The sequence below is a fragment of the Narcine bancroftii genome, chromosome 6, assembly GCF_036971445.1.
Source record: "Narcine bancroftii isolate sNarBan1 chromosome 6, sNarBan1.hap1, whole genome shotgun sequence".
Lineage (NCBI taxonomy): Eukaryota > Metazoa > Chordata > Chondrichthyes > Torpediniformes > Narcinidae > Narcine > Narcine bancroftii.
The window spans coordinates 29,998,672-30,024,670 of NC_091474.1; the positions used below are offsets into that span (position 1 = coordinate 29,998,672).

Sequence of the window (25,999 nt, forward strand, 5' to 3'; positions counted from 1 at the left end):
GGAAAAAGCATACTGCTGGGGAAACTCAGCAGGTAAAACAGGGTACTTTATTTAGCAAAGGATACATAACCAACATTTTGGACTTGAGCTCTTCATCAAGGTATGAACAAAATATAGGCAGCTGCCCAGTTTAGGCAATACCATCAAAACCTGGAAGACAGTTCACTAAATGTTGCTCTGCTCTCTCCAAATGGCCGCATGCAGCAATAATAAAGCTCCTTCACTCAAGATTGGATGCATCTGAACCAGTGAATGGGACGTGGTGGTTTTCATCAAAATGGAAAAGGCTAAAGGGAGACCTATCCGAGCTGTGTAGAGAAATGGGGGACCAAACAGCGAACAGGAAGAACCATTTCACTTAGGAACAGGCTGAAAAAAGAGGCACGTGTTCAAAGTTGTCAGTAGAAGTAGAGAGGAGATGAGGAAAGCTGAAGATTTGCACATCACTGCCTAAGCAGGTAGTGGAGCCAGAAAACCCCATCTGATTTAAACACTGAGGAGCTGTGATCCACAGAGGTATGGATATGTGCTGGAAGGTGGAATTAGATTGGTTTGCTTTCAGCTGACATGATGTATGAATAGTATCCGTCTGCATCGTAAACCTTCCATGACCCTGCGATTCTCAGAGAAAAGACACAGCAGAGGAAGGATGTGACAGTGCTGGAGTGGGTGCAGAGGTGATTCACCAGGATGCACCCTGGGATGAGCAGTTCAGTTTCGAGACCAAGGAGCTGGGTTTGTTCTCCCTGAAATGGAGGTCAAGAGGGGATATGGCTGAGGTTTATAAAATTATACGGGGTGGTGATTGAGTAGAATGCTGGAAAATTTTCCCCATATCAGAGGTAGGTAAAACAAGAGGTCACCAACTTAGGGTAACAAGAGAGTTTTAGAGGGGATTGCTGTGAGTCCTTCATGCAGAGGACAATGAGAACTAGGAATACACTGCAGGAGAAAGTGATGGAAGCACAGTCCCTGAAATCATTTCAGCGATGTCTAGAGCAGCCATTTTCAACATTTTTCCAGTTATGCCCCCCCCCCACCCCCAACCAAGGACTCTGCTCAAAGTTTATGGGCCCTCTTCTCTGTGAAGCAGTCATTTAGTTGGTTTCTTCCATACTTCTCTCCTACCGATTACATATTTTATGATTTCAGTGCCTGACCCTCCCTTCAATGTGTTGTAGCCTTGGTGCGGGGGGAAATTAGCACTTGAATAGCCCAGGTAGGAAGATGGGATTAGTACAGGTGGGTCCCCACAGGTCTGTGTCAACATGGTGGGCCAGCCTCTCCATGCTGTACCTACTTATGATGGGGTTCCATTGAAACAATAGCACCCTCTACCATTTTTATTTATTTACATTTAATTTAAACTGGAAAAATCTTATAAAACACAATTTATGCTGAAGAAACATTTCTGCAATGCACACTACCTTTTTTAATTTAAATTTTACTTAAATGCTGAAAACTCGAATATGTGGGGTGCCAAGGAGAGGATCCGCAGTCGGGACCTCAGATGAGCAGGGAGCCAGTGCAAGGATCTGCGGTCGGGAGCACGAATGTGCAGGAGGCCTGGGAATTGGGAACTCAGATGCACAGGTAGCTGGGAAGGAGACCCATGGTGGGAGCTCAGATGGGCAGGCAGACAGTGTCCACGGTCAGGAGCTCAGCTGCATGGGCAGCCGGGGAGAGTACCCACAGTCGGGAGCTCGGATGCGCAAGCAGACAGGGAAAGCGTCACTGTGGCATGTATCGGAAGTTATGGGGAAACACTGGAACTCCAAATTGTAACTTTGAAATATTGTAAGTCGGAACATCGTAAGTCAGGGTCTGTCTGTATAGCTATGGTGGTAGCACCCCACTACAGCACAGGAACAGGCTCTCCAGCCCAATCTGCCTTTGCTGACCAATTTACCTGTGTTCGAACCGAATCCTTCTCAACCTTCCCTCTCTGTGTGCCTGTCCTGAGGGTCCCCTGAGTGGGAATGGAGTGTAGCCATTTGCCACTGGGAGATTAGCAAGAACAGGGTTCATCCCTAGTGGTGGTCCACTCAGACCCTGACTGGCAGCTGAGTTGGTGGAGGTGCCACCAAACTACTCAATGATGCTCAATGATGGTTTCAGCTGCAGGACAGTCTGTCCCTCCTGCCCTCACTGCTTCTCCTGAGGGGGATCCAACTCGGAAGAGAAGCGATTAATCAACTGAGGCTGGGGGAAGGGAGAGCAGTAGGTGGGAGTCAGGAGTTTCCTTCCCCATAACTGAAACAATATCAGGAGATTTAATATGGTCTGGAAACAGTGTTGAGCGTACCTGCTCCTCCCACCAGTATACATCTGAGGGGCTCTGGCCTGATGGACCTGGGATGGGTTACCCAGGGATTGCAAAAAAGTTGGTAAAGTTTGACCCTGTGGATCCAACGACATCAGAGCTGCTCGACTATTCTGTGGAACACATGTCTGGATACTTGTGAGGCCATTGCTATGATTGACGTGTGTCAAAGCGAGGGCTGAGACTCCATTGGGCTTTACCCTCCCATTGTAATCGAGGTAGTGCCTTAGGTCTGAGGGAAGGAGTGTCTGGAGCCACAAACTAGCCAGCATCGGTCTCCCCGAAAGACTTCAGACAACCTGCTGGGTTTTACCAAAGGCCGCTATCATTTGTATCCCCTCATCAGGACGTCTCTACAATAACCAAGATGATAGACCAATTGAATGGTATTGGCATGGTGGAGCCTGACCTCCTGTGTCCTGGTTCTTTCCCCACTGTGCCACACTAACTTGTCAGGTAGTGATTCCCAGCATTGCCAGCCAAACCCATGCCTGCACAGAGCTGACCTTAAGGCCCATGCGCTTGCGTTGGTCATGTTCTGGTTCCGAGCTCCAGCGCAGAAATGTGCACACATCCTTGGCAATCTGACTCATGGTGGCAGGGGTCCCTGGAAGTGGGGAAGAACAAACAGTTACTGCTCAGCCAACTGCAGCGTCCTCACAATCACAGACGGCAGGTCATCCATGCAGAGATTGTCAGTCAGGGCAAATTCTCCCTGAAGCACCACCCCCTTTCCCCCTCCTCTCCTCTCCTCTCCTCCACCCACCGCCCTCTCCCACACTCCCCTCCCCCACCATTTCATGCCATGAGCATTCTGGTCTCCAGCCCCAAATCCAGTCTACACCTTCCAGCAACAGAGTCTGAGATGAGGAGGACCAACCACTGAGCTGCTCACCTCACACCTGAATGTGGCATCCCCCGACAGTACAGACCCCCACTTTTCCCACGCCAACCCCCCCCCCCACCCCCCACACCAGCCTCCCCACGCCATAAACAACAAATTTTGTGATACCCATTCATGACAATAATTCTGTTTCTGCCCCCGGATAGCTCAGCGATGGGTAAGGTTACTCTCAGTCCTCCCCTGAAAATCTTGTCACCATAGTGAGTGACTCACTGCCTTCCTCCCTGCACAACCCATCTCCTCCGCCTGCAGTACTCAGAACACCAGTCTTTCATTTGTGAGTTCATCCAGTGGTTTTATACTTTTAGTGGACTGAAACTTAAAACCTCCCAGGGCTCAGAGTAATAGAACAGGAATCACATTGAGTCAGTTGTCTCAGACACACCTGCACCCAACTCTTACCATCCTCAAACTCAACAGCCTCATCATAGATCGGAGGGGCCATTCCGATAGCTTGACCAGGGAAGTAGGGGTTGTAGTACAGGTCCTCTCGGAGACTGATGCCAGCAGGAGGATCACAGTAGCCAACAAGTAGGGTGAAGATGTAATCCTCACCACCATGTCTGCACAGACAGATGAACGTCGAGTCAGAAGGTTTCTCAAACAAGTTCAAGGCATTAAATGCAATCAAGGGTTTACAAACAGATCTGCAGAGGGCTTTACCTCATCTCTTTGCAGTTCAGCTTCTCTGTTTTGGAACAAAATTATAACATTGGCTGAACAGACAACCCAATGGGTTACAGGTATTGTATTCCTAGAAAATGTACCATATTGTGGCTGCATAAAGTAAAGTTGTGTCATGTGCATCAAATTTACTTTATTTTCCCCCATAAATGCTATAGGCACCTCACTACCCCACAACCCTGTACGAGTCCCCGTACTGATTCGACTGTCCCTCTCTCCTCACAGCCCTCTATCAATCCCCAACTAATCCCGCTGACCCTGCACAACTGGAGTTCTTGACCACAAGACTCTTGAGTAAGTGTAGTGACTGGGGTTGCCTACAGAGAACTGAACCACAATAACTAGCTTTTCATTGGCTGGTTGTGTTTCCTCTAACAAGCAGTGAGACCAACATCAAAGGATTTTCACACACTGGCCTCTTAACCCTGCCCAGAAGAACCTGCATGCATGGACATGGAGCTTGAGAGGCTGAGTGGGGGGTGGGGGGGGGGGGGTGCCTTGTTGAGATTTATAAAATCATGGAGGGGGGGCATATTTAAGGTGAATGGTCACAATCTTTCTTTCAAGGTAAGGGAGTCTAAAACTAGACAGTACAGAGGGGAAAGATTTCTTGAGGACATGAGGAACAGATTTTTCACACAGAGGGTGTGGGTATATGGAACAAACTGCCAGAGGAAGTGCTCAGAAAGGCACCTTGGCAGGCATGGAAGAGTTGGGCCAAAGAGTTTGTTTCTGTGCTGAATAACTCTGTGAAAAATCCACTCAGGCAGAATGGAAGCATCAGACTGCAAGCAAATCCTGTTCCCAGAACTGCGGGGCAGATTTCAGCAGGCATTAGCAGAACCCAGCTGTGGGGAGGAATGCGTGGGAGCAGCAGTGAAGTGCAGGTACCTGGCATTTGCAATGTAACTGAGATCTGGTGGAAGGGCGCCATTATTTGCTGCTCTTGCTGCCTCGGAGTTGGGGTATGGCCGAGGGAAGTAATCAGAGAGCTTCCCAGGACGGGTGAACATCTCTCCATTCTCGTCTGGTCCATCCAACACTTCAATCTAGGAGTGGAGACACACGACAAAGAAACAATCTTCTGATTACAGCTATGCATGGATTCAGCACAGCTATTGCAGTTCGGATAGTTTTGAAAAGTTCAGTGGCATTCTATCAGGGACATTCCACAGATAACACGTCGTGATCCTACTTAGTGTCCTCCTCCTGTGCCCCGCTCTGGCCCCATACTCCCTGTTCCCGCAAACACCTGCTTCTCAGATATGAACGGCCCCAAGGCTGACACCCTTCACCTCAGGTTGATGTTCTAAGCCCTGTGTCATTCTCCACTTATCTCCCAGCTATCATTTTATGATGTGTCCGGGACTTTCAGCCAATTAGCTTTCATTATAATGACATCCAGGCCCAAAACATTGGTTCCTCTTCCTATGGATGCTCCATGATCTGCTGAGTTTCTCCAGCATGTTTGTGCATTGCACTCTGTCGGCCCCAGGAATAGACAATTTCTCATTTAACCAGCATCAAACCTCTAGATTCTTTAACCCAGGACAAATGACATGTTCAGACATGCAGTTCTGTAGTCTCTGTTGCACCTCTCCACCTCAACTCCTGCTCTGACAGGTCTAGCACCAAGTTCACCATTCACAGCGCCATCCAGAGCCAAACATTTAGAAATCTCAACTAAATGTGTCTCAGGAGTTTGCGGAGTCTTGGTAATAACATCATAAGCCCTGGCAAATATCTACAGATATATGATCTCATATCATGACACCAATAGCTCTCAGTGAAAAGCCAGTGGACACATCCTAGGACATCATAGGCAAGTTTCAGTGACAGCCATAACATCATAGTTTTACGTACTGATCAATGGTCTCTGTTCATCCCCTTTATTCCTAATACTCCTAGCATTGAAATAGACACATTTCAATCCTTCTTAATGTTTTGTCCCCTGCCTGTCCTTCCTCACCAACTCAGAACACATAGCATCATGCTTTTGTCCTACCCTAATCTCTGCACTCACATTCTGATTCCCAACCCCCACCCTGGCGAAACTAGTTTAAACTCTTCCCAACAGCCCTAGCAAACCTGCCTGCCAAGATATTGATCCCTTTCCAGTTCAGGTGCAGCCGATCCTTTTTGTACAGGTCAACCTTCCCCAGAAGAGATCCCAATGATCCAGAAATCTGAGCCCCTGCCCCCTGCACCAACTCTTCAGGCAAACATCCATCTCCCACAACTTCTTGTTCCTACCTTCTCTGGCAGCAATCCTGAGATTACCACCCTTGAGGACCTGCTTTTTAACTTCTTTCCTAACCACCTTTGTTTCCTCTTCAGGACCTCATCCCTACTCCTATCTGTCATTGGTCCCCACGTGGACCACAACATCTGCCTGCTCACCCTCCTCCTCCAGAATGCTACAAACTGGATCAGAGACAACCCTGACCCTGGTAGCTGGGAGGCAACGTACCATCCGGAAGCCTCAATCTCGTTCACCAAACCTCCTAACTGCTTTCCTAACCAATGAGTCCCCAATTGCCATGGTTCTCCTCTTCTCCCCCATTTCCTTCTGAGCTGAGGGGCCAGCCTCTGTGTCAGAGACGTGACCACCACGACTTGTCCCTAGCATATAGCAAGGATAAAGATACATAACTAATGTTTTGGGCTTAAGCCCTTCATCATAAGGGCTCAAGCCCAAAATATTGGATATGTATCTTTGCTATATAAAATATACTGTTTGACCTCCAGCATTGTATTTTTGACCTGCATCCATGACATCACCTGTGGAGACAACCTCCTGCTCAAGGAGACAAAAGTAAAGTGTGGCTGATCTCACCTCCTCAGCTAGAGCCTTTGCCTGTTCTTCTGTGTGAGTGACTCCGACTAGGTTACGGAAGGCCAAGTACTCCATGCTGTGACAGGCTGCGCACACCTCCTTGTATACTTGATAGCCACGACGCACACTGTGAATAAAGCAAGGTCGCAGCTTCAATCAGTCCTCCCTCACCTAAATTTCCAAGGCTACTTTATGGGTCGAAATCAAAGACTGATTTATTGCACTGGCAACTCTGCTTACATGGGCCCCTGGCACTGACCTCGGGGACCTCATCATCAGAGCGCCACTCTCGGGTTGGCCGGCGTTCCCACCAGAGTTCCTCGTGCAGAGGTCATCTGGGACGATGGCCAGTGTCACCCCCCCAAGTCCGCACGGTCACCGCATTCAACGGCCACTTTGCGGGCCGCTACAGTATTATGTATTTGATTCATTAGTGAAATTTGAAGATACCTGGTGACCTTTTATGTCTTATATTCATATGATGTAAATGTTTCTAATGTGATTGGATGTATGTATTCTCCCAGATGAGATATAGCTTTACCTTTGTTTTTTTTTAATTTATAGTAGGAACAAAAAAAACGACAAAACATATGAACCCTCAAAATAAGCTGCTCATCTTTTTTGTTATTGTTAGAGTAGGTTAGGTGTTTTTTTTAAATATAATACTTTTTTTCTTTTCACTCATTGCTTATACCTTGATGAAGGGCTTAAGCCCAAATTTTTGGTTATATATCTTTATCTTTGCTACATAAAGCACATTATTTGACCTGCTGAGTTTTTCCAGCATTGTGTTTTTCACTCTCTCGAGACAGTATGGGTTTTGGGAAATATGAGGCCAAGCACAGACAAGGTGGGCCAATGTGGTTGGTGTGGACAATTTAGGATGAAGGGTCTGTTCCCACACTGTGTAACTCTGTCTATGGTAAACTTGTCTCCACTCTTAACCATTCTTGTCCAATCGTAGGAAGCAGGTCCCAGCAAGCTATTCCAGTGTGGAAGGAACTAAACCAAGCCCACCCTCGTGCACATACACTGACCACTTGCCCCCAGCTGACAAAGCAGGTCTGACATGGACCTAGCTCCCTGGTCTGTGTGAACCAGTCCTGCACAGAGCAGCTCCCTGACCTAATTTATTGATCTAACTGAGATTTAACTGTCGACCAACTACCATTATCTCACCTGGCATGGTCAAGTGAAGACAAAAATCCTCCGTGACTCCAGGGGTAGCTGGGAGGATGGAGCTCCAGCTCGGCATACACAGAGCGATGCAAAGTAATTGCGAGTGCACTGCCCCCAGCAGCGAGCAACCCTAATGTGGACAATGCAATCTTCTTTCCACGAGGCAAGTTAGCAAATGATATCCTGGCCTATAATACACAAAATAATTTCTGTAAAATGCCACACGATGGAATCAAACTACAGATTCAATAAGCAGAACCCTTTCAACATTGAATGCAAAGTTGTTGGGGTAAACCATGAAAGTCTGCAGACACTATGGTTGAAGTAAAAACATAATGCTGAAGAAAGTCAGCAGTTCAAACAGTGTACCTTTTAGAGCAAAGATAAAGATACATAACCAATAGTTCAGGCTTGAGCCTTTCATCAAGACATGAGCAAAATGTCGGTAAATGCCCGAACAAAATTTATTTTGTTTTTTTTTTTTTACTTTGTTCACACATCTACCGACATTTTGCTCACACCTTGATGAAGGACTCAAGCCCGAAACATTGGTTATGTATCTTTGCTACATAAAGGACACTGTTTGACCTGCAGAGTTTCCCCAGCCTTGTGTTTTTACTTCAGTCACTGTGTCTGCACTTTTATATTTTACTCCATTCTCTAGGACCATTGTTGCCAACAACCTCAGCCATGTAAGAGTAAGAAATACACATATTTTGCAAAGCAAGTGTTCCCTGGAGATTTTGTGACTAAAGGCCCAACCCTAATTTTATTCTCCCACCAGAAAAAAATGTATTTTATTCACTTTGTTTAAACTGTCTCTTGGCCATCTATTAATCCAGTGGTACGCAAACTATCAGGGAATTGGAGAAACACCTGGAGGGAGCAGGCATTGTGAGGCAAGCTGATGGTATTCAAAGATAAAGTCTTCAAAAAGACACGGTCAGGAAATCTTTACTGGGATCCCATGTGGCCATAAAAATCTACCACACGTGGGTGCTCCCTTGATTACAATGGACAATTTTTTTTCCCCCAAAAGGTTTTCTTCCTGAACAAAAATTGGTGATTTTGATAGACTAAACATAAAGATCATTTCTGATTTGCTGTATTACATAGGAAGTGGGAAAAACTTTTATTTAATTTAGCCTGTCTAATCACGTAATGACATTGATTAATTCCTGAACACTTTTGGGTGTATTTTATGGATTTTGACCTGCTGATTTTCCTAGTTGTAACCTATTTTTGTGATTTCCTGACGTATTTTAAGTCTACCAGTATACTTCCCACAAAGCAAACTATTTTGATCAGGCCTGGGTGCTACGCGCAGTACAGGTGCTTTGCAAATGTTGTCTTAGGCGCAGTATGAATGCATATCACTCTCCTGGACATTTCCAAGTCATGAACTAACTATAGTGGGTGCTCAGCTGGCACCATCAATAAATAATTAAACAGTACAATTATATATTGTGCTACGATTCAAGAAAAAAATAATTATTACGAAAAATCTTTTCATGATTTAAAAAATCCAAACCACCATCATATTAAAGAAATAGAATTTAACCACATATAAAAAAAACATATATTTAAATTATTTAGTGACCTATAAATAACTCCCACTGTTGTTTAATGCCATTTGATATTTCTTAGCTTGACCAAATTGATTTAACTCTTCATGTGGAGAGCATTCTGACTGGTTACATCATTGTCTAGTATGGAGGTGCCAATGCACAAGACAACACCAGAGGGTTGTTCACTCGGCCTGCGACATCACTGGTACTATACCACTCCATCGAGGATGTCTACAAGAGGTTGTGTCTTAAAAAAAGTCTCTATCCTCAAGGACCCTCACCACCCAGGCCATGCCCTCTTTACTGCTACCATCAGGAAGGAGGTACAGGGGAGTCACGTGATGGAGTAGTGGCCGGACAGTGAACTCCAGCCCTCTCCAAAAAAGTCGGGAAAAACAAAGGAAAACACAAAGGCACAGAAATAAAAGTGAGTATAAAGGTGGAAAGAAGATGGCGACAAAAAAAGAAAAATCGAAAGCAACGGTAAGAAGAGAGGAAGAGAAGACAACGGAGGAAGAAGGTGAAGGCCTTACCTGTTCGAAGAGGCCCGCTGTGGAGAGAGAAACCCGCTCCCTCAGGTCGGTAGATAATGGACTACAAAAATGGCTCGCTGAGCCGAGTAAAAGTGCGCAACCGCGCATGAAAAAAAACACACCGACGGGAGGGGCGACCAGCTGGGGAGTCGATCTCCACAGCCGGCAACGACAGCTGCAGAACACCTGCAGCAAGAAGAGGCCACAGAAGACAATAGAAACAAGAAAGAAGAGAAGGAAAGGGCAACAAAGAAACAACAGATGGCCAACCCAGAGGAAGAAGAAGAGGAAGAGGAAGAGTACAGTGAAATAGAAGAAGAAAAGAAAGGCAAGATAAAGAAGGTACTTTCTCTTATTAAGGGATACATGGAGTCATTTAAAGAATGGCAAACACAGGAATTTAATGATTTAAGAAAAAGAATAAACAACACAGAAGAGAAAATGAATAAAATAGATATGACCTTAACAGAAATGGGAAAGAAAATGGACAAGATGGAAGAGCGGGCAGTAGCAGCAGAAATGGAGGTAGAGGACTTAAAAAAGAAATTAGAGGAATCTAATAAAAAAGCGATAGAGACACAAGAACTGTTAGCTCAAAAAATAGATATAATGGAAAATTATAACAGAAGAAATAACATAAAGATAGTGGGCCTTATGGAAGATGAAGAAGGCAAGAATATTTGGGAGTTTATAAAAGATTGGATCCCTAAGACCCTAGGATGTCCAGAACTACAGCAAGAAATGGAAATAGAAAGGGCACATAGAGCATTGGCCTCTAAACCACAACCACAACAAAAACCAAGATCTATTGTAGTAAAATTCCTAAGATATACTACAAGAGAAAAGGTACTGGAGAAGACAATGGAAAAAGTAAGAGAGGGCAACAAACCACTGGAGTATAAAGGGCAAAAAATCTTCATTTATCGAGATATAAGTTTTGAACTCCTAAAGAAGAGAAAAGAGTTCAATACAGCAAAGGCGATTTTATGGAAGAAAGGGTATAAATTTATACTAAAGCATCCAGCGGTATTAAAAATATTTATTCCAGGACAACAAAACAGACTATTCTCGGACCCAGAAGAAGCACGAAAATTTGCAGAACAATTACAAAAATAGACTGAGGGATGAAGACGGGTAATGAGAGTAAAAATGATCACGATTGATATGTATGTGGGTAAAGAGGTAAAAGAGTGAATAGATAAAATGTGCATACGTGAAGGTATCTGTACTTAGAGGAAAATATAGATAGTATAGACAAGATTGAATAAGGGAAGGTAATGGAATAGAGAGAATAAGGAGGGAATTAAAAGAGTGACCTTTGTTACATGAAAAGTGAAATCTTTTCTGGGGAGGGCTGGGTGGGGAGAAATAGCGGTCACTGCAAAATCAGTTGACGCTTGCGAGTGAATTTGCAAACCCAAATGGAGAGGGGAGATGTGGTTGTCCGACAAGGGATAAAGGACAACTCAGGAGGGGAAGGGGAGATTGGGGATAAAGAAGATATAAATAGGAGAATAAGGAAAATGTTGGATGTTGTAGGAATGTTGTCTTATAAAGAGTTGAAAATAAGAAAACAGAAATGGAAAAGGAGGAAAGGTAATGATGGAAAAACGAAAGGAGAAGATAAACAAAGTATAAAATGGCTACGCTGAACTATATGACTTTAAATATTAATGGAATACATAACCAAATTAAAAGGAAGAAACTACTAAATTTACTGAAAAAGGAAAAAATTGATATAGCATTTGTCCAAGAAACACACTTAACTGAATTGGAGCACAAGAAATTAAAGAGAGATTGGGTAGGACATGTAACAGCAGCATCATATAATTCAAAAGCAAGAGGAGTGGCTATATTAATTAGTAAAAATGTGCCATTTAAAATAGAAGAGGAAATAATAGATCCAGCAGGGAGATATGTTATGATAAAATGTCAGATATATTCGGAGTTTTGGAATCTACTTAATGCATATTCACCTAACGAAGAAGATCAAAAGTTTATGCAAGATATCTTTTTGAAGGTAGCTAATACGCAAGGGAACATACTAATAGGAGGGGATTTCAACCTGAATCTGGATCCAAATATGGATAAAACGGGGAAAAAAATTAACAGGAAGAACAAAGTAACCAAATTTATAATTAAATCAATGCAAGAAATGAAACTTTTGGATATATGGAGGAAACAAAACCCAAAAGAAAAGGAATACTCATACTACTCGGCTAGACATAAAACATACTCAAGAATAGACCTATTTTTGTTATCAGCTAGTATGCAGGATAGAGTAAGAAAAACAGAATATAAAGCAAGAATACTATCGGACCATTCACCCTTAATATTGACAGTAAAGCTAGAGGACATCCCTCCAAGAATGTATAGATGGAGATTAAACCCCATGCTACTTAAAAAACAGGATTTTTGAGAATTTATTGAAAAACAATTAAAAATGTATTTTGAAGTAAATACGGAATCAGTGGAAGATAAGTTTATACTATGGGACGCAATTAAAGCATTCATTAGAGGGCAAATAATAAGCTATGTAACCAAGATGAAGAAGGACTATAATCAGGAAACAGAGCAGTTGGAAAGGGAAATAGTAAACATAGAAAAAAAATTAGCAATGAAGGAAGATACAACTAAAAGAAGAGAATTGGCGGATAAAAAAATAAAATATGAAACATTACAAACATATAAGGTAGAGAAGAATATAATGAAGACAAAACAGAAATATTATGAACTAGGGGAAAAAACGCACAAAATCCTAGCATGGCAGCTTAAGACAGAACAAGCTAAGAAAATGGTATTGGCATCAAGGAAAAAAGACAAACAAATTGCATATAATCCAAAAGAAATTAAGGAAAACTTTAGAGAATTCTATGAACAATTATACCGAACTGAAAACGAAGGCAAAATAGAGGAATTTTTGACTAAAATTGAACTACCAAAACTACAAATAGAGGAACAAAATAAATTAACAGAACCATTTGGAATAGTAGAAATACAAGAGATAATAAAAAAATTACCAAATAATAAGACACCAGGAGAGGATGGATTTCCAATAGAATTCTACAAAACATTTAAAGACTTATTAATACCGCCCCTCCTGGATGTAATCAACCAGATTGATGAAACACAAAGCTTACCAGATTCATGTAAAACAGCAATAATTACAGTAATACTAAAACAAGGGAAAGATCCACTCTTACCAGCATCATATAGACCAATATCTTTGCTAAACACAGACTATAAGATAATAGCTAAACTATTAGCAAACAGATTAGCAGAACAGGTACCGAAAATGGTAAATTTAGACCAAACTGGATTTATCAAAAAAAGACGCACAACAGACAATATTTGTAAATTTATTAACTTAATTCATGCAGTAGAAGGAAATAAAGCACCTGCAGTAGCAGTTGCTTTAGACGCAGAGAAGGCCTTCGACAGAGTAGAATGGAATTATTTGTTCAAAGTATTGCAAAAATTCAGTTTACCGGAGAAGTATATTAATTGGATTAAAGCATTATATAAGGGACCGTTAGCGAAAGTGACAGTAAATGGACATGTATCAAAGCAACTTAACTTAAGCAGGTCAACGCGGCAGGGATGCCCACTATCACCTTTATTGTTTGCGCTAGCTATAGAACCACTAGCAGAATTGATAAGAATAGATAATAATATAAAAGGAATAAAAATAAAAGACAGGGAATATAAAATCAGTCTATTTGCGGATGATGTTATAGTGTACTTAACAGAACCAGAACTATCAATAAAAAAATTATATAGGAAATTGAAGGAACATGGAGAAGTGTCGGGTTACAAGATAAACGTAAATAAAAGTGAAGCAATGCCTATGAATAATGCGGATTTCTCAAAATTTAAGAAGGAATCTCCATTCAGATGGCAAATGCAGGCAATAAGATACCTAGGTGTACAAATAAACAAAAATCTAGGCCAATTATATAAACTCAATTATAATCCACTAATGAAAAAATTACAGGACGATTTAGAACATTGGAAAGATCTACCACTAACACTGATAGGAAGGATAAACTGTATTAAAATGAACATTTTTCCAAGGATATTATACTTATTTCAGGCACTGCCAATACAACTGACAGAAAAATTCTTCAAAGAGTTAAAGAAAATAATAAGGAAATTTTTATGGAGATGGGGGAAACCGAGGATAGCACTAGATAAATTAACAGAATGGTATAAACAAGGAGGCTTACAATTGCCAAACTTTAAAAATTATTATAGAGCCGCACAATTAAGATACCTGTCAGATTTTTATCAAACAAGGGAAAAACCAGACTGGACGAGATTAGAATTAGATAAAATAGGGGAAAAGATACCTGAACACATATTATATAAATGGGACGAAAAATTGGTACAACATAGAACTTCTCCAGTATTACATCATCTCCTCAATATTTGGAAGAAGATCCATGTAGAAAGAAATAAAACAAATTATCAATTACCAAAACTAATATTGACGCAAAATAAGCTACTCCCTTTTACAATAGACAACCTTTCCTTTAGAAAATGGGAAAAAAAAGGGATTAAAAGAATAGAAAATTGTTTTTCAGGAAGTAGATTCTTATCCTTTGAACAAATGAGAGATAAGTACAATATAACTGGAGATACAGCACTGGCATATTACCAACTGAGATCCTACTTGAAGGATAAATTAGGAAGCAATTTGAGTTTACCAGAGGGAAGTAACCTTGAATATGTGATTACAGATACAATGTTAATCAAAAGATTTATAACAAATATGTATATTAAACTGCAAGAAAAGGAGAATGAGGAAACAAATGGTAAAACTAAACAAAAATGGGAACAAGATTCAAATATAAAGATAAAAAAGGAAACATGGGAGAAATTATGTTCTGGAACGATGAGAAATACAATAAATACGAGGCTACGTATGATACGATATAATTGGTTACACAGACTATACATTACACCGCAAAAGTTAAATAAATGGGACCCAACAGTATCCGATAGATGTTTTCGATGTAAAAAAGAAAGGGGAACAACAATTCATGCAATCTGGACATGTGAGAGAGTAGAAAAATTTTGGGATGATCTCAATCAGATATTAAATAAAATAACAGAAAACAATATACCAAAGAATCCAGAGATCTTTCTCCTAAGTAACATAAAAAACAAAGAATTTGGAATTGATTTGGAGGATGCACAAAAAAGATTTGTTAAGATAGCCCTAGCCGTAGCAAAAAAATGTATTATGTCAACCTGGAAATTGGAAGATAATTTGAAAATACAACAATGGTATATAGAAATGAATAAATGTATTCCATTAGAAAAAATAACATATAGTTTAAGAAATAATATTGAAATATTCGAACAAGTATGGGAGCCTTACATTAAATACAATAGCGAAAACCTACCGGGGACAAACATTACCTAAGTTGATGGAAGGAGAAGGAAAGAAAAGAATGGACTCTGTAGAATTTCTGGTGTATTTTTGATGAATGACAACATTGTCTGACTGAATTAATGCAACCTAGATTGTATACCTAAAATGGATGAGAGGGGGGGGGGGGGTGGGGGGTGGCTTGGGAGGAGGGAGGAGAAAAAGTCTCTGTAAATGTGTGAAAAAGAAAAAGTGTATATCATGGCTAATGTGTTTTATGGTGTGAAAAATAAAAAAATTTAAAAAAAAAGGAAGGAGGTACAGGAGCCTGAAGACAAGCACCCAAATCCACAAGGGCAGCTTTTTCCCCTCTGCCATCTGATTTCTGAATGGATAATGAGCCACAGGCACAACCTCACTTTTTCCCATTTTCTTGCACTATTTATTTTTGAAATGTAATTTATGGCCGTCACAAAACAATGAATTTCGTGACACGTTCATGACAATAAATTCTGCTTATGTCCCATACTCCACTGAGTAATGAATGGTGTGACACTACCACCTTTTCCTGTCACCTCTCCTTCCAGAATGTCACACATCTTAGAATGTTTAGTTCCGAGCTTTTGTCAGCCTGTGATTAGATTTCTGTCATGGTAATGGCGCCACACACATTCTTTCTTTCTTTCTTCTTTGGCTTGGCTTCGTGGACGAAGTTTAATGGAGGTGTAATGTCCACGTCAGCTGCAGGCTTGTTTGTGGCTGACAAATCCGATGCGGGACAGGCAGACACGGTCGCAAGGGAAAATTGGTTGGTTGGGGTTGGGTTTTTCCTCCTTTGTCTTTTGTCAGTGAGGTGGGCTCTGCGGTCTTCTTCAAAGAACTGTGAGGCGCCAAGATGCACGGTTGGAGGCGATATCAGCCCACTGGCAGTGGTCAATGTGGCAGGCACCAAGAGATTTCTTTAGGCTGTCCTTGTACCTCTTCTTTGGTGCACCTCTGTCTCGTTGGCCAGTGGAGAGCTCACCATATAACACGATCTTGGGAAGGCGATGGTCCTCCATTCTGGAGACGTGACCTACCCAGCGCAGTTGGATCTTCAGCAGCATGGATTCGATGCTGTCGGCCTCTGCCATCTCGAGTACTTCGATGTTGGTGATGAAGTCGCTCCAATGAATGTTGAGGATGGAGTGGAGACAACGCTGGTGGAAGCATTCTAGGAGCCGTAGGTGATGCCGGTAGAGGACCCATGATTCGGAGTCGAACAGGAGTGTGGGTATGACAATGGCTCTGTATTCGCTAATCTTTGTGAGGTTTTTCAATTGGTTGTTTTTCCAGACTCTTTTGTGTAGTCTTCCAAAGGCGCTATTTGCCTTGGCGAGTCTGTTGTCTATCTCGTTTTTGATCCTTGCATCCGATGAAATGGTGCAGCCGAGGTAGGTAAACTGGTTGACCGTTTTGAGTTTTGTGTGCCCGATGGAGGTGTGGGGGGGCTGGTAGTCATGGTGGGGAGCTGGCTGATGGAGGACCTCAGTTTTCTTCAGGCTGACTTCCAGGCCAAACATTTTGGCAGTTTCCGCAAAACAGGACGTCAAGCGCTGAAGAGCTGGCTCTGAATGGGCAACTAAAGCGGCATCGTCTGCAAAGAGTAGTTCACGGACAAGTTGCTCTTGTGTCTTGGTATGAGCTTGCAGGCGCCTCAGATTGAAGAGACTGCCATCCGTGCGGTACCAGATGTAAACAATCTTCATTGTTGAGGTCTTTCATGGCTTGTTTCAGCATCATGCTGAAGAAGATTGAAAAGAGGGTTGGTGCGAGAACGCAGCCTTGCTTCATGCCATTGTTAATGCAGAAAGGTTCAGAAAGCTCATTGCTGTATCTGACCCGACCTTGTTGGTTTATCCAACTGCACGAAAGCCACACACATTAATGCATAGTCAAATATAGCACCTTCAACGTCGTCTTCATAACCCTTTTCCTGTCATTTAACTTCACACTTATTTCACTTGCTACCATTCTAACCTGCCTTGCTTTGTTTCTCTTCGCTCCAACTTCCCTTTGAGGTTCAATCCCCTTGCCCATCTTCCACAAAAGCACGAGCAAACTCTCCACAAACATGCTGGCCCCCACATTTGTCTGATTTGTTATGGTCCCATCTGCTCCTGACAAGATTCCAGTGTCTGAGGAATCTAAAGTCCTCCCCTCCTGCACAATCACTTCAGCCATGCATTCATCTGCTTATTATTTATTGAGATTACTATCTTTATGTTCCTGCTTTGGAATCTCATTCCTAGCTCCCTATTCCTTTTCTTAAACAGGTTGTAGGTGTAATTAGGTGGAGAGATTCAGTGGGTCAGGCAACACCACTGAAGGTCAATGTTTAGAGTTCAGACCATCCCGACCAAAAACGTTGACTTTCCATGGATGGTGCATGGCCTCTAGAGTCCCACCCCTGTTTCACAAATGATTGGAGAGGATTCTTCGAAACAGGATTTGTAAGCATTTGGGGAAGTACAGTCTTCTCAGAGATAGTCAGCATGGCTTTAGGAGGGGAAGGTTGTGCCTTACGAGTCTTCGTTTTTTGAGGATGTAACAAAAGAAATTGAAGAAGGTAGGATAATAGATGTGGTGTGTGTGGATCTTAGTAAGGCATTTGACAAGGTCCTATCATGAGAGACTCATTGAGAAAGTTATGACACATGGGATCCATATAACCTTGGTTGGATAAAAAAATTGGCTTGCTTGTAGAAAGCAGTATAGTAGTGGACAGAAAGTATTCTGCATGGAGTCAGTGACTAATGGAGTTCCACAGGGATCTGTTCTGGGACCGCTGATCTTCGAGATTTTTATAAATGACCTAGTGGAAGTAGTGGAAGGATGAGTCAGTAATTTTACAGATGATACGAAGGTTGGAGGAGTCGTGAATAGTGTTGAAGGTTGTCGTAGGCCAATGGTTCCCAAACATTTTCAGTCTGCCGCCTCGTTGGCCTCCAGGCAACATTCCCGGAGAAGGGGGTGGCGGCGCTGGGGGGGAGCGGGTGGCGGCGCTGGGGGGGAGCGGGTGGCGGCGCTGGGGGGGAGCGGGTGGCGGCGCTGGGGGGGAGCGGGGTGGCGGCGCTGGGGGCGAGCGGGTGGCGGCGCTGGGGGCGAGCGGGGTGGCGGCGCTGGGGGCGAGCGGGTGGCGGCGCTGGGGGCGAGCGGGTGGCGGCGCTGGGGGCGAGCGGGTGGCGGCGCTGGGGGCGAGCGGGTGGCGGCGCTGGGGGCGAGCGGGTGGCGGCGCTGGGGGCGAGCGGGTGGCGGCCGCTGGGGGCGAGCGGGTGGCGGCGCTGGGGGCGAGCGGGTGGCGGCGCTGGGGGCGAGCGGGTGGCGGCGCTGGGGGCGAGCGGGTGGCGGCGCTGGGGGCGAGCGGGGTGGCGGCGCTGGGGGCGAGCGGGTGGCGGCGCTGGGGGCGAGCGGGTGGCGGCGCTGGGGGCGAGCGGGTGGCGGCGCTGGGGGCGAGCGGGTGGCGGCGCTGGGGGCGAGCGGGGTGGCGGCGCTGGGGGCGAGCGGGGTGGCGGCGCTGGGGGCGAGCGGGTGGCGGCGCTGGGGGCGAGCGGGGTGGCGGCGCTGGGTCGAGCGGGAGGCGGCGCTGGGGCGAGCGGGTGGCGGCGCTGGGGGCGAGCGGGTGGCGGCGCTGGGGGCGAGCGGGTGGCGGCGCTGGGGGCGAGCGGGTGGCGGCGCTGGGGGCGAGCGGGTGGCGGCGCTGGGGGCGAGCGGGGTGGCGGCGCTGGGGGCGAGCGGGTGGCGGCGCTGGGGGCGAGCGGGTGGCGGCGCTGGGGGCGAGCGGGTGGCGGCGCTGGGGGCGAGCGGGTGGCGGCGCTGGGGGCGAGCGGGTGGCGGCGCTGGGGGCGAGCGGGGTGGCGGCGCTGGGGGCGAGCGGGTGGCGGCGCTGGGGGCGAGCGGGTGGCGGCGCTGGGGGCGAGCGGGGTGGCGGCGCTGGGGGCGAGCGGGGTGGCGGCGCTGGGTCGAGCGGGAGGCGGCGCTGGGGCGAGCGGGTGGCGGCGCTGGGGGCGAGCGGGTGGCGGCGCTGGGGGCGAGCGGGTGGCGGCGCTGGGGGCGAGCGGGTGGCGGCGCTGGGGGCGAGCGGGTGGCGGCGCTGGGGGCGAGCGGGTGGCGGCGCTGGGGGCGAGCGGGTGGCGGCGCTGGGGGCGAGCGGGTGGCGGCGCTGGGGGCGAGCGGGTGGCGGCGCTGGGGGCGAGCGGGTGGCGGCGCTGGGGGCGAGCGGGTGGCGGCGCTGGGGGCGAGCGGGGTGGCGGCGCTGGGGGCGAGCGGGTGGCGGCGCTGGGGGCGAGCGGGTGGCGGCGCTGGGGGCGAGCGGGTGGCGGCGCTGGGGGCGAGCGGGGTGGCGGCGCTGGGGGCGAGCGGGTGGCGGCGCTGGGGGCGAGCGGGTGGCGGCGCTGGGGGCGAGCGGGTGGCGGCGCTGGGGGCGAGCGGGTGGCGGCGCAGGGGGCGAGCGGGTGGCGGCGCTGGGGGCGAGCGGGTGGCGGCGCTGGGGGCGAGCGGGTGGCGGCGCTGGGGGCGAGCGGGTGGAGGCGCTGGGGGCGAGCGGGTGGCGGCGCTGGGGGCGAGCGGGTGGCGGCGCTGGGGGCGAGCGGGTGGCGGCGCTGGGGGCGAGCGGGTGGCGGCGCTGGGGGCGAGCGGGTGGCGGCGCTGGGGGCGAGCGGGTGGCGGCGCTGGGGGCGAGCGGGTGGCGGCGCTGGGGGCGAGCGGGTGGCGGCGCTGGGGGCGAGCGGGTGGCGGCGCTGGGGGCGAGCGGGTGGCGGCGCTGGGGGCGAGCGGGTGGCGGCGCTGGGGGCGAGCGGGTGGCGGCGCTGGGGGCGAGCGGGTGGCGGCGCTGGGGGCGAGCGGGTGGCGGCGCTGGGGGCGAGCGGGGTGGCGGCGCTGGGGGCGAGCGGGTGGCGGCGCTGGGGGCGAGTGGGTGGTGGAGTTGGTGGAAGCGCTGAGTGGGGGTAGTGACACCACTGTTTATTTTGCTCACTACTGCCACTACAAGTCTGGTCGGAAAATTACTGCACTGGCTTCTTCATTAAACTTAGCAGCAAAATGAATAATAAAACAGGTTTAGAAACCAGTCGTTTCCCTCCCCCCCCCACCCTTTTCCTCACCATCCCCTTGGATCTTTCCACCACCCAACAGGCAGGTGGAAGTGCTCACTTTGGAAATCACTATCATATGTTACAAAAGGATATAGACAGAAAAATGGCAGGAGTTCAATCTGGTTAAGTGTGAATTGATGCATTTTGGAAGGTCAAACCTAAAGACTGAGAACAGGGTTCATGGTCAGATATTTAAGAGTGTGGAAGAACAGAGGGACCTTGGGGATCAAATCCATATATCTGTCAAGGTTGTCAAATGCCACCCAGTTTGGTAAGATAGTTAAGAAGATCAATGGGATGCTGGGCTTCATTTGTCAGCAGATTAAATGCAACAGTTTACAGGTCACATTGTAACTCTACGCATCTCTGGTAAGACCCATTTAAGAGTATTTTGTTCAGTTCTGATCACTTCATTTTCAGATAAATGTAGAAGCTATGGAAAGGGTGCAGAGGATATGGCAAGGTTAGCAGAGCTGGGATTTTTCTCTTTAAGGTTTAGAATCTTACTAGAGGTCTGCAAGATTCAAGATTCTGAGAGATATAGATGTTTCACCAGAGCAGGAGTCGGAAACACCAAAGGAGATCTGTACAAAGGAAAGGGAGGAAGTTTAGGGGAGACATCAGGATAAGTTGTTTTTTTTTTACACACAGAGAGCTGTGGGTGCCTGGAATTCCTTGCCAGAGCTGGCCGTGAAAGATGAAACATTTGGGGCATTTAAAGAGACTCTTAGACAGGCACATGGATAGAAGAAAAATAAAGGGTTACAAGGACAGAAGGGTTTAGTTTTGTTTGGTAGGAATACATCAGTTCGCACAACATTGAAGGTTGAGGGCCTGTACTGCGCTGCAGGTGACCAGAACTGAAGACAATATTCCAAGTGGGGTCTAATCAGAGTATTACAATGCTGCCACATTACTTCATAGCTCTTGAACGATCCCACGGTTAATGAAGGCCAACACACCATACACCTTCTTAACAACACAGTCAATCTGATCAGCAGCTTTGAGTGTCCTATGGACATGAACCCCAAGATCTCTCCATTCATCCACACTGCACAGAATCCTCCCATTAACATTGCAATCTGCCATCAAATTTGACCTACTGAAATGAACTACCTCACACTTTTCTGGGTTAAACTTCTTTGCCCAGTTTGTTCACACTCTCCATAGAATAGCTACTTCATCTTGAGATTAAATCTACTGAATTTTCACACAATAAACTAAATGGGGAAGAACTGGGCACACCAGGCACCTCACAGGGAGAGTCAGGTTTTAGGTTGGGACGGTCCTAACCCGATACATTGACTCTCCATTTTCCTCCAGGTTAAAAGATATTTGACATTACATCAGACCCACTGAGCTCCTCTAACAGTTGCTGTTGTCTCCATCATGCGTCCATGCAAAGTTTTCATAAACTGAATTGAAGACAAAAATATCTTCGGGAACACATTATCGATATGGCACACCAAATGAGATCCCACAAACCAAGTACAATTCTGACATTCTTACTCTACTTTCCAATTGGACATTGATGTTTACAATTTCTCACTGCTTTCCTTCTAACATTTTCTCACATTGACTTCACCTCCAGCTTCTTGCCCATCTGCCTCAACACCTTTGAAGACTCTTTAGCCACTCTGCACAAGTCAATATCCCAGTTTTATTTTAATCAGCAAATCTCCAAATCATTACTGTAAATTGCAGAACTGATCCCTGCAGCACTCCACAATCTGAGAGCGATCCCATTCACTCTTATAGTTTTATAGCCAGAGTCAGAAGTACAGACACCTGAGGAGAACAATGGAAACTGGTTTTTGTTCATTGATGTATGATTTGGACTGAATGCTCGTGATGGCAGTATTTACTGTTCATCTTTGACAAATCTTGTCCTGAGGCATTCCACATGAGCATGTTTTTGGGTCTGTAATAATGTTTGGGCCAGGCCAGGACTGCAAATGCATAGAAAAACACAGCAAGTCAAACAGTGTACTTTAGAGAGCAAAGATAAAGATACATAATCAACATATGAGCAAAATGTCAGCAGGCGCCCAAACAAAATTCATTTTGATTTTTTAATTATTTTGCTCAGGTGCCTGCTGACATTTTGCTCATACCTTGAAGGGTTCAAGCCCAAAACGTTGGTTATGTATCTTTATCTTTGCTCTATAAAGTACACTGCTTGACCTGCTGAGTTTCTCCAGCACTGTGTTTTACTCTTTTCTCTAGGTTCACCCTTTATTTTCCCATTGTTACCAGCTATGTGAAAGCAAGAAATGCACATATTTTGCAAAGCAAATGTCCCTGGAGATTTCATGACTAAAGGCCCAACCCTAATTTTATTCTCCCACCAGAAAAAAAACTTATTTTTCAAAATCTTGTTTAAATTGTCATTTGGCCAGTAGTACACAACTAGTGGGGTACCTTGTTGAAGGGCTCAAGCCAAAGTTAGTTATGTATAGAACCACAGAATATTACAGCAATGAAACAGGCCCTTTCAGCCCTTCAAGACTGTGCCAAACCATTTTTCTGCTTAGTTCCATTGACATGCATCCAATCCATAGCCTTCCATACCTTTCCCATCCATGTACCTGTCCAAATTCTTCAAAAATGTGAAAATTGAGCCTGCAACTTGTTCCACACCACCACCACTCTCTATGTGGAAAATGTTCCCCTTTCACTCATGTCCTCTGGTCCATATCCTCGCCTATCCTTAGTGGGGAAAAAAAGCCTATCTATATCTATTCTGTTTATCCCCCTCATAATTTTAAATACCTCAATCAAATCTCCCTTCATTCTTCTACACTCCAAGGAATAAAGTTCAAATCTGTTTAACTTTTCCCTGTTTCACAGTTCCAGAAGTCTTGGCTACATCCTAGTAAATATTCTCTGCACTCTTTCCATCTTATTAATATCTTTCCTGAAATTAGGTGACCAAAACTGCACACAATACTCCAAATTTGACCTCAGCAACATCTCAACTCCTATACTCAATACTTTAATTTATGAAGGCCAATGAGTCAAAAGCTCTCTTTATAACCATATCCATGTGTCCACTATCAGAGAATGTGTCTGTATTCCCAGATCTTTGAAAGCCTTCCTCGCTGTCCACAACGCCTCCAATCTTTGTGTCACCTGCAAACCTGCAGATCCAATCTACCACTCCAGATCATGAATACAAATCTAGATAATACCTTTATCTTTGCTATATAAAGAAAGGTCAGTATGACCTAGTAAATTTCTCCAGTATTGTGGTTTTACTTCATTCATAGTGTCTGCAGACTTCCGACGGATACCTGGCCCAGATGGGACGTGCACTAGCTCAAATTCCTGGGTAAGTGATCCACCAGTATCTTCCTAGGACCGGGACCTCCCCACCTCCCCATCAGCAGGCCATGACCGCACTCATACCCCAGCAAGTGGGGCCCAGAGACCGGCCTGACGAAGTCTGCGGACGGGTGACCGGCCTGTTCCAGCCGCGGCCTCCCGGGTCGCCTTGCTCCCGGCCGCCAGGTGAAGGAGAAAGGCCGGTGACCTTGACGCGAGCGATCGTTTTAACCGGCAACCGCCCGCTTTTCCGCACCACGCTTGCGGTCCGTGTCCCCGCCGAGGCCGGGGCGCCATCCGGCCAGTTAGCCCTCACCTTACGGCAGTGGAAAGTTGCCTGTCGGCTGCGGAGAACAGCACGCCCGCTCCCGGCCGCTGCTCGCAGCGCCGCCATCTTGAGAGTCCGGGCCTCACTTCCAGCATGCACCGCTCTCTGCGCCGGCATCTTGGGAGTTTCGACCTTATGTCCGGCATGCATCGCGCCCACAAGAGGGAGAGTTTTTTTAAACCCCAAAATAGCCTTTATTCACAATAAATTATTTTCAAAACAGAAAACCTTTCCAAGTCTTTAGTGTCATTCCTATCACTGTGCATTGTTACTGTAGGGCACTACCATATCACCACAGTTACATTCATGTCTATTTATACCACTGCCACCCCTACGACGTCTTGTCCTTTCTCCCCCTCTGTTGTTTGAGGGGCTTCACCCCAGGCTCAGCCCTTCAGTGCCCGGTAACGGACAAACTCTAGACTGTGGTCCTTTCCCACTGCGCTCTTGCATGGCTGCACCAAGCCTCAGCACGTGCTCCTGCTGCCCAGAATGTGCCAGTCGGCAGCATTCCCTCACCAATATGTGCTGGAACACCAACAGGTTTTGGGCATCTTTCGCCGAGTTGATGGACTTCCAGCAGTTCCAGATGTCTGACTCCGTCCCCGGGAACACCTCCGACATGCTGCTGCTGCTGGGGATGAAATGTGACAATGACCCTTGCATCCTCCTCCACACGCTCTTCGCGAATCTGCATTCTGCAAAGAGGTGGACAACTGTCTCTACTCCGCCCCAATAGTCTTGGGCACAAAGTGCGTGGAGGAAAGTGATGTTCCAGTTGGCCAGGAAGGATCTGACTGGGAGGGCTTCTTTCACTGCCAGCCAGGCCAGGTCTGGGTGCTGGTTTGTGAGCCCTGGTGATGAGGCTTTCCACTAGGTGACCCAGACACTCTGCTAAGGAACCTCCCTGGCGAGAGTTCAGGGAAACTGCCTTCCAGTTCCAGCGAAGGGCAAGGTTGGATGCACCGCCCCCTTCCACCCGCTGCTGCGTGCCGTGGCCCCTCCGTCTACCGCCAGGTAGAGCGCCCCCTGTCACCCAGCGCCAGATGCAGCACTCCCTATCACCTGCCGCCCGCCGCCGGGTACAGAGCCTTCTATCACCCGTCGCCATATACAGCCCCCCCTGCCGCTCGCCGTCAGGTACAGCATCCTCTTCCATCTGTTATAGCACCCCTGCTGCCGAGTACAGCGCCCTCTGGCCGCCCGCTACAAGGTACAGCGCCCGTTACCACCTACCGCGAGTACAGCGCACCCTGCCATTCGCTGCCGAGTACAACGCCCTCTGTCACCCGCCGCCGGGTCTGCTCCCCCTGCCAACCAGTGCTGGATACAGCGCCCCCTGCCCCCCGCCATCTAGTACAGCATCCTCTCCCATTCGCCGGATAGAACGCCCACTGCCGTCGACAAGGGGGGAGAAATGCCATTCAGCCCCTTTGCACAGATGCTGGCCAAATATAGGCGTTAGATTAAAGCCACTTGCCCAGTCTCAGTGATGGCCTGCTGTTAAAGGCTACCCACCCACTAGCACAGATAACGTGTGGCTGAAGGGTGGTGGACTCAGATACCAAAGGAACTGTACTTCCCAGCCACTGGGCATGAAGGTCCCATGGCAGGGGAGATGCAAAGGCAAGGATGGGTGGTCCCAAGAACAGGAGGGTCCTGAGAAATGGGGATCTCAACAAGAGGAGGATCCTAAGCTGGGGGCATCTTTTGAGGATTGTGTGCACCAAAAGGTGTGGATCCTGAAGAGAAGGACTATCTGAGCTAAAAGTAGGTCCAGAAGATCATCTGATCTGAGCAGAGGAAGTCCAAAA

General features: G+C 46.7%; 1 protein-coding gene across 2 annotated transcripts in view; it reads right to left on the minus strand.

Moving 5' to 3' along the window:
• The window catches only part of cyc1 (cytochrome c-1), a 28,462-nt gene that overhangs the window by 979 nt on the left and 1,484 nt on the right, over positions 1–25,999 (minus strand). The window contains exons 1-6 of one of the 2 annotated variants that reach the window (XM_069884567.1): positions 24,174–24,350; positions 7,927–8,114; positions 6,748–6,874; positions 4,803–4,960; positions 3,630–3,790; positions 2,830–2,930 (exon numbers count right to left, since the gene is read on the minus strand). In XM_069884567.1, coding sequence (XP_069740668.1) covers positions 2,830–2,930; positions 3,630–3,790; positions 4,803–4,960; positions 6,748–6,874; positions 7,927–8,114; positions 24,174–24,335 — 897 coding nt within the window. In that variant the 5' untranslated portion in view covers positions 24,336–24,350. Of the gene's footprint in view, positions 1–2,829; positions 2,931–3,629; positions 3,791–4,802; positions 4,961–6,747; positions 6,875–7,926; positions 8,115–24,173; positions 24,351–25,999 lie in introns of those variants that run through there. The other variant, XM_069884568.1, reaches the window with a different exon arrangement.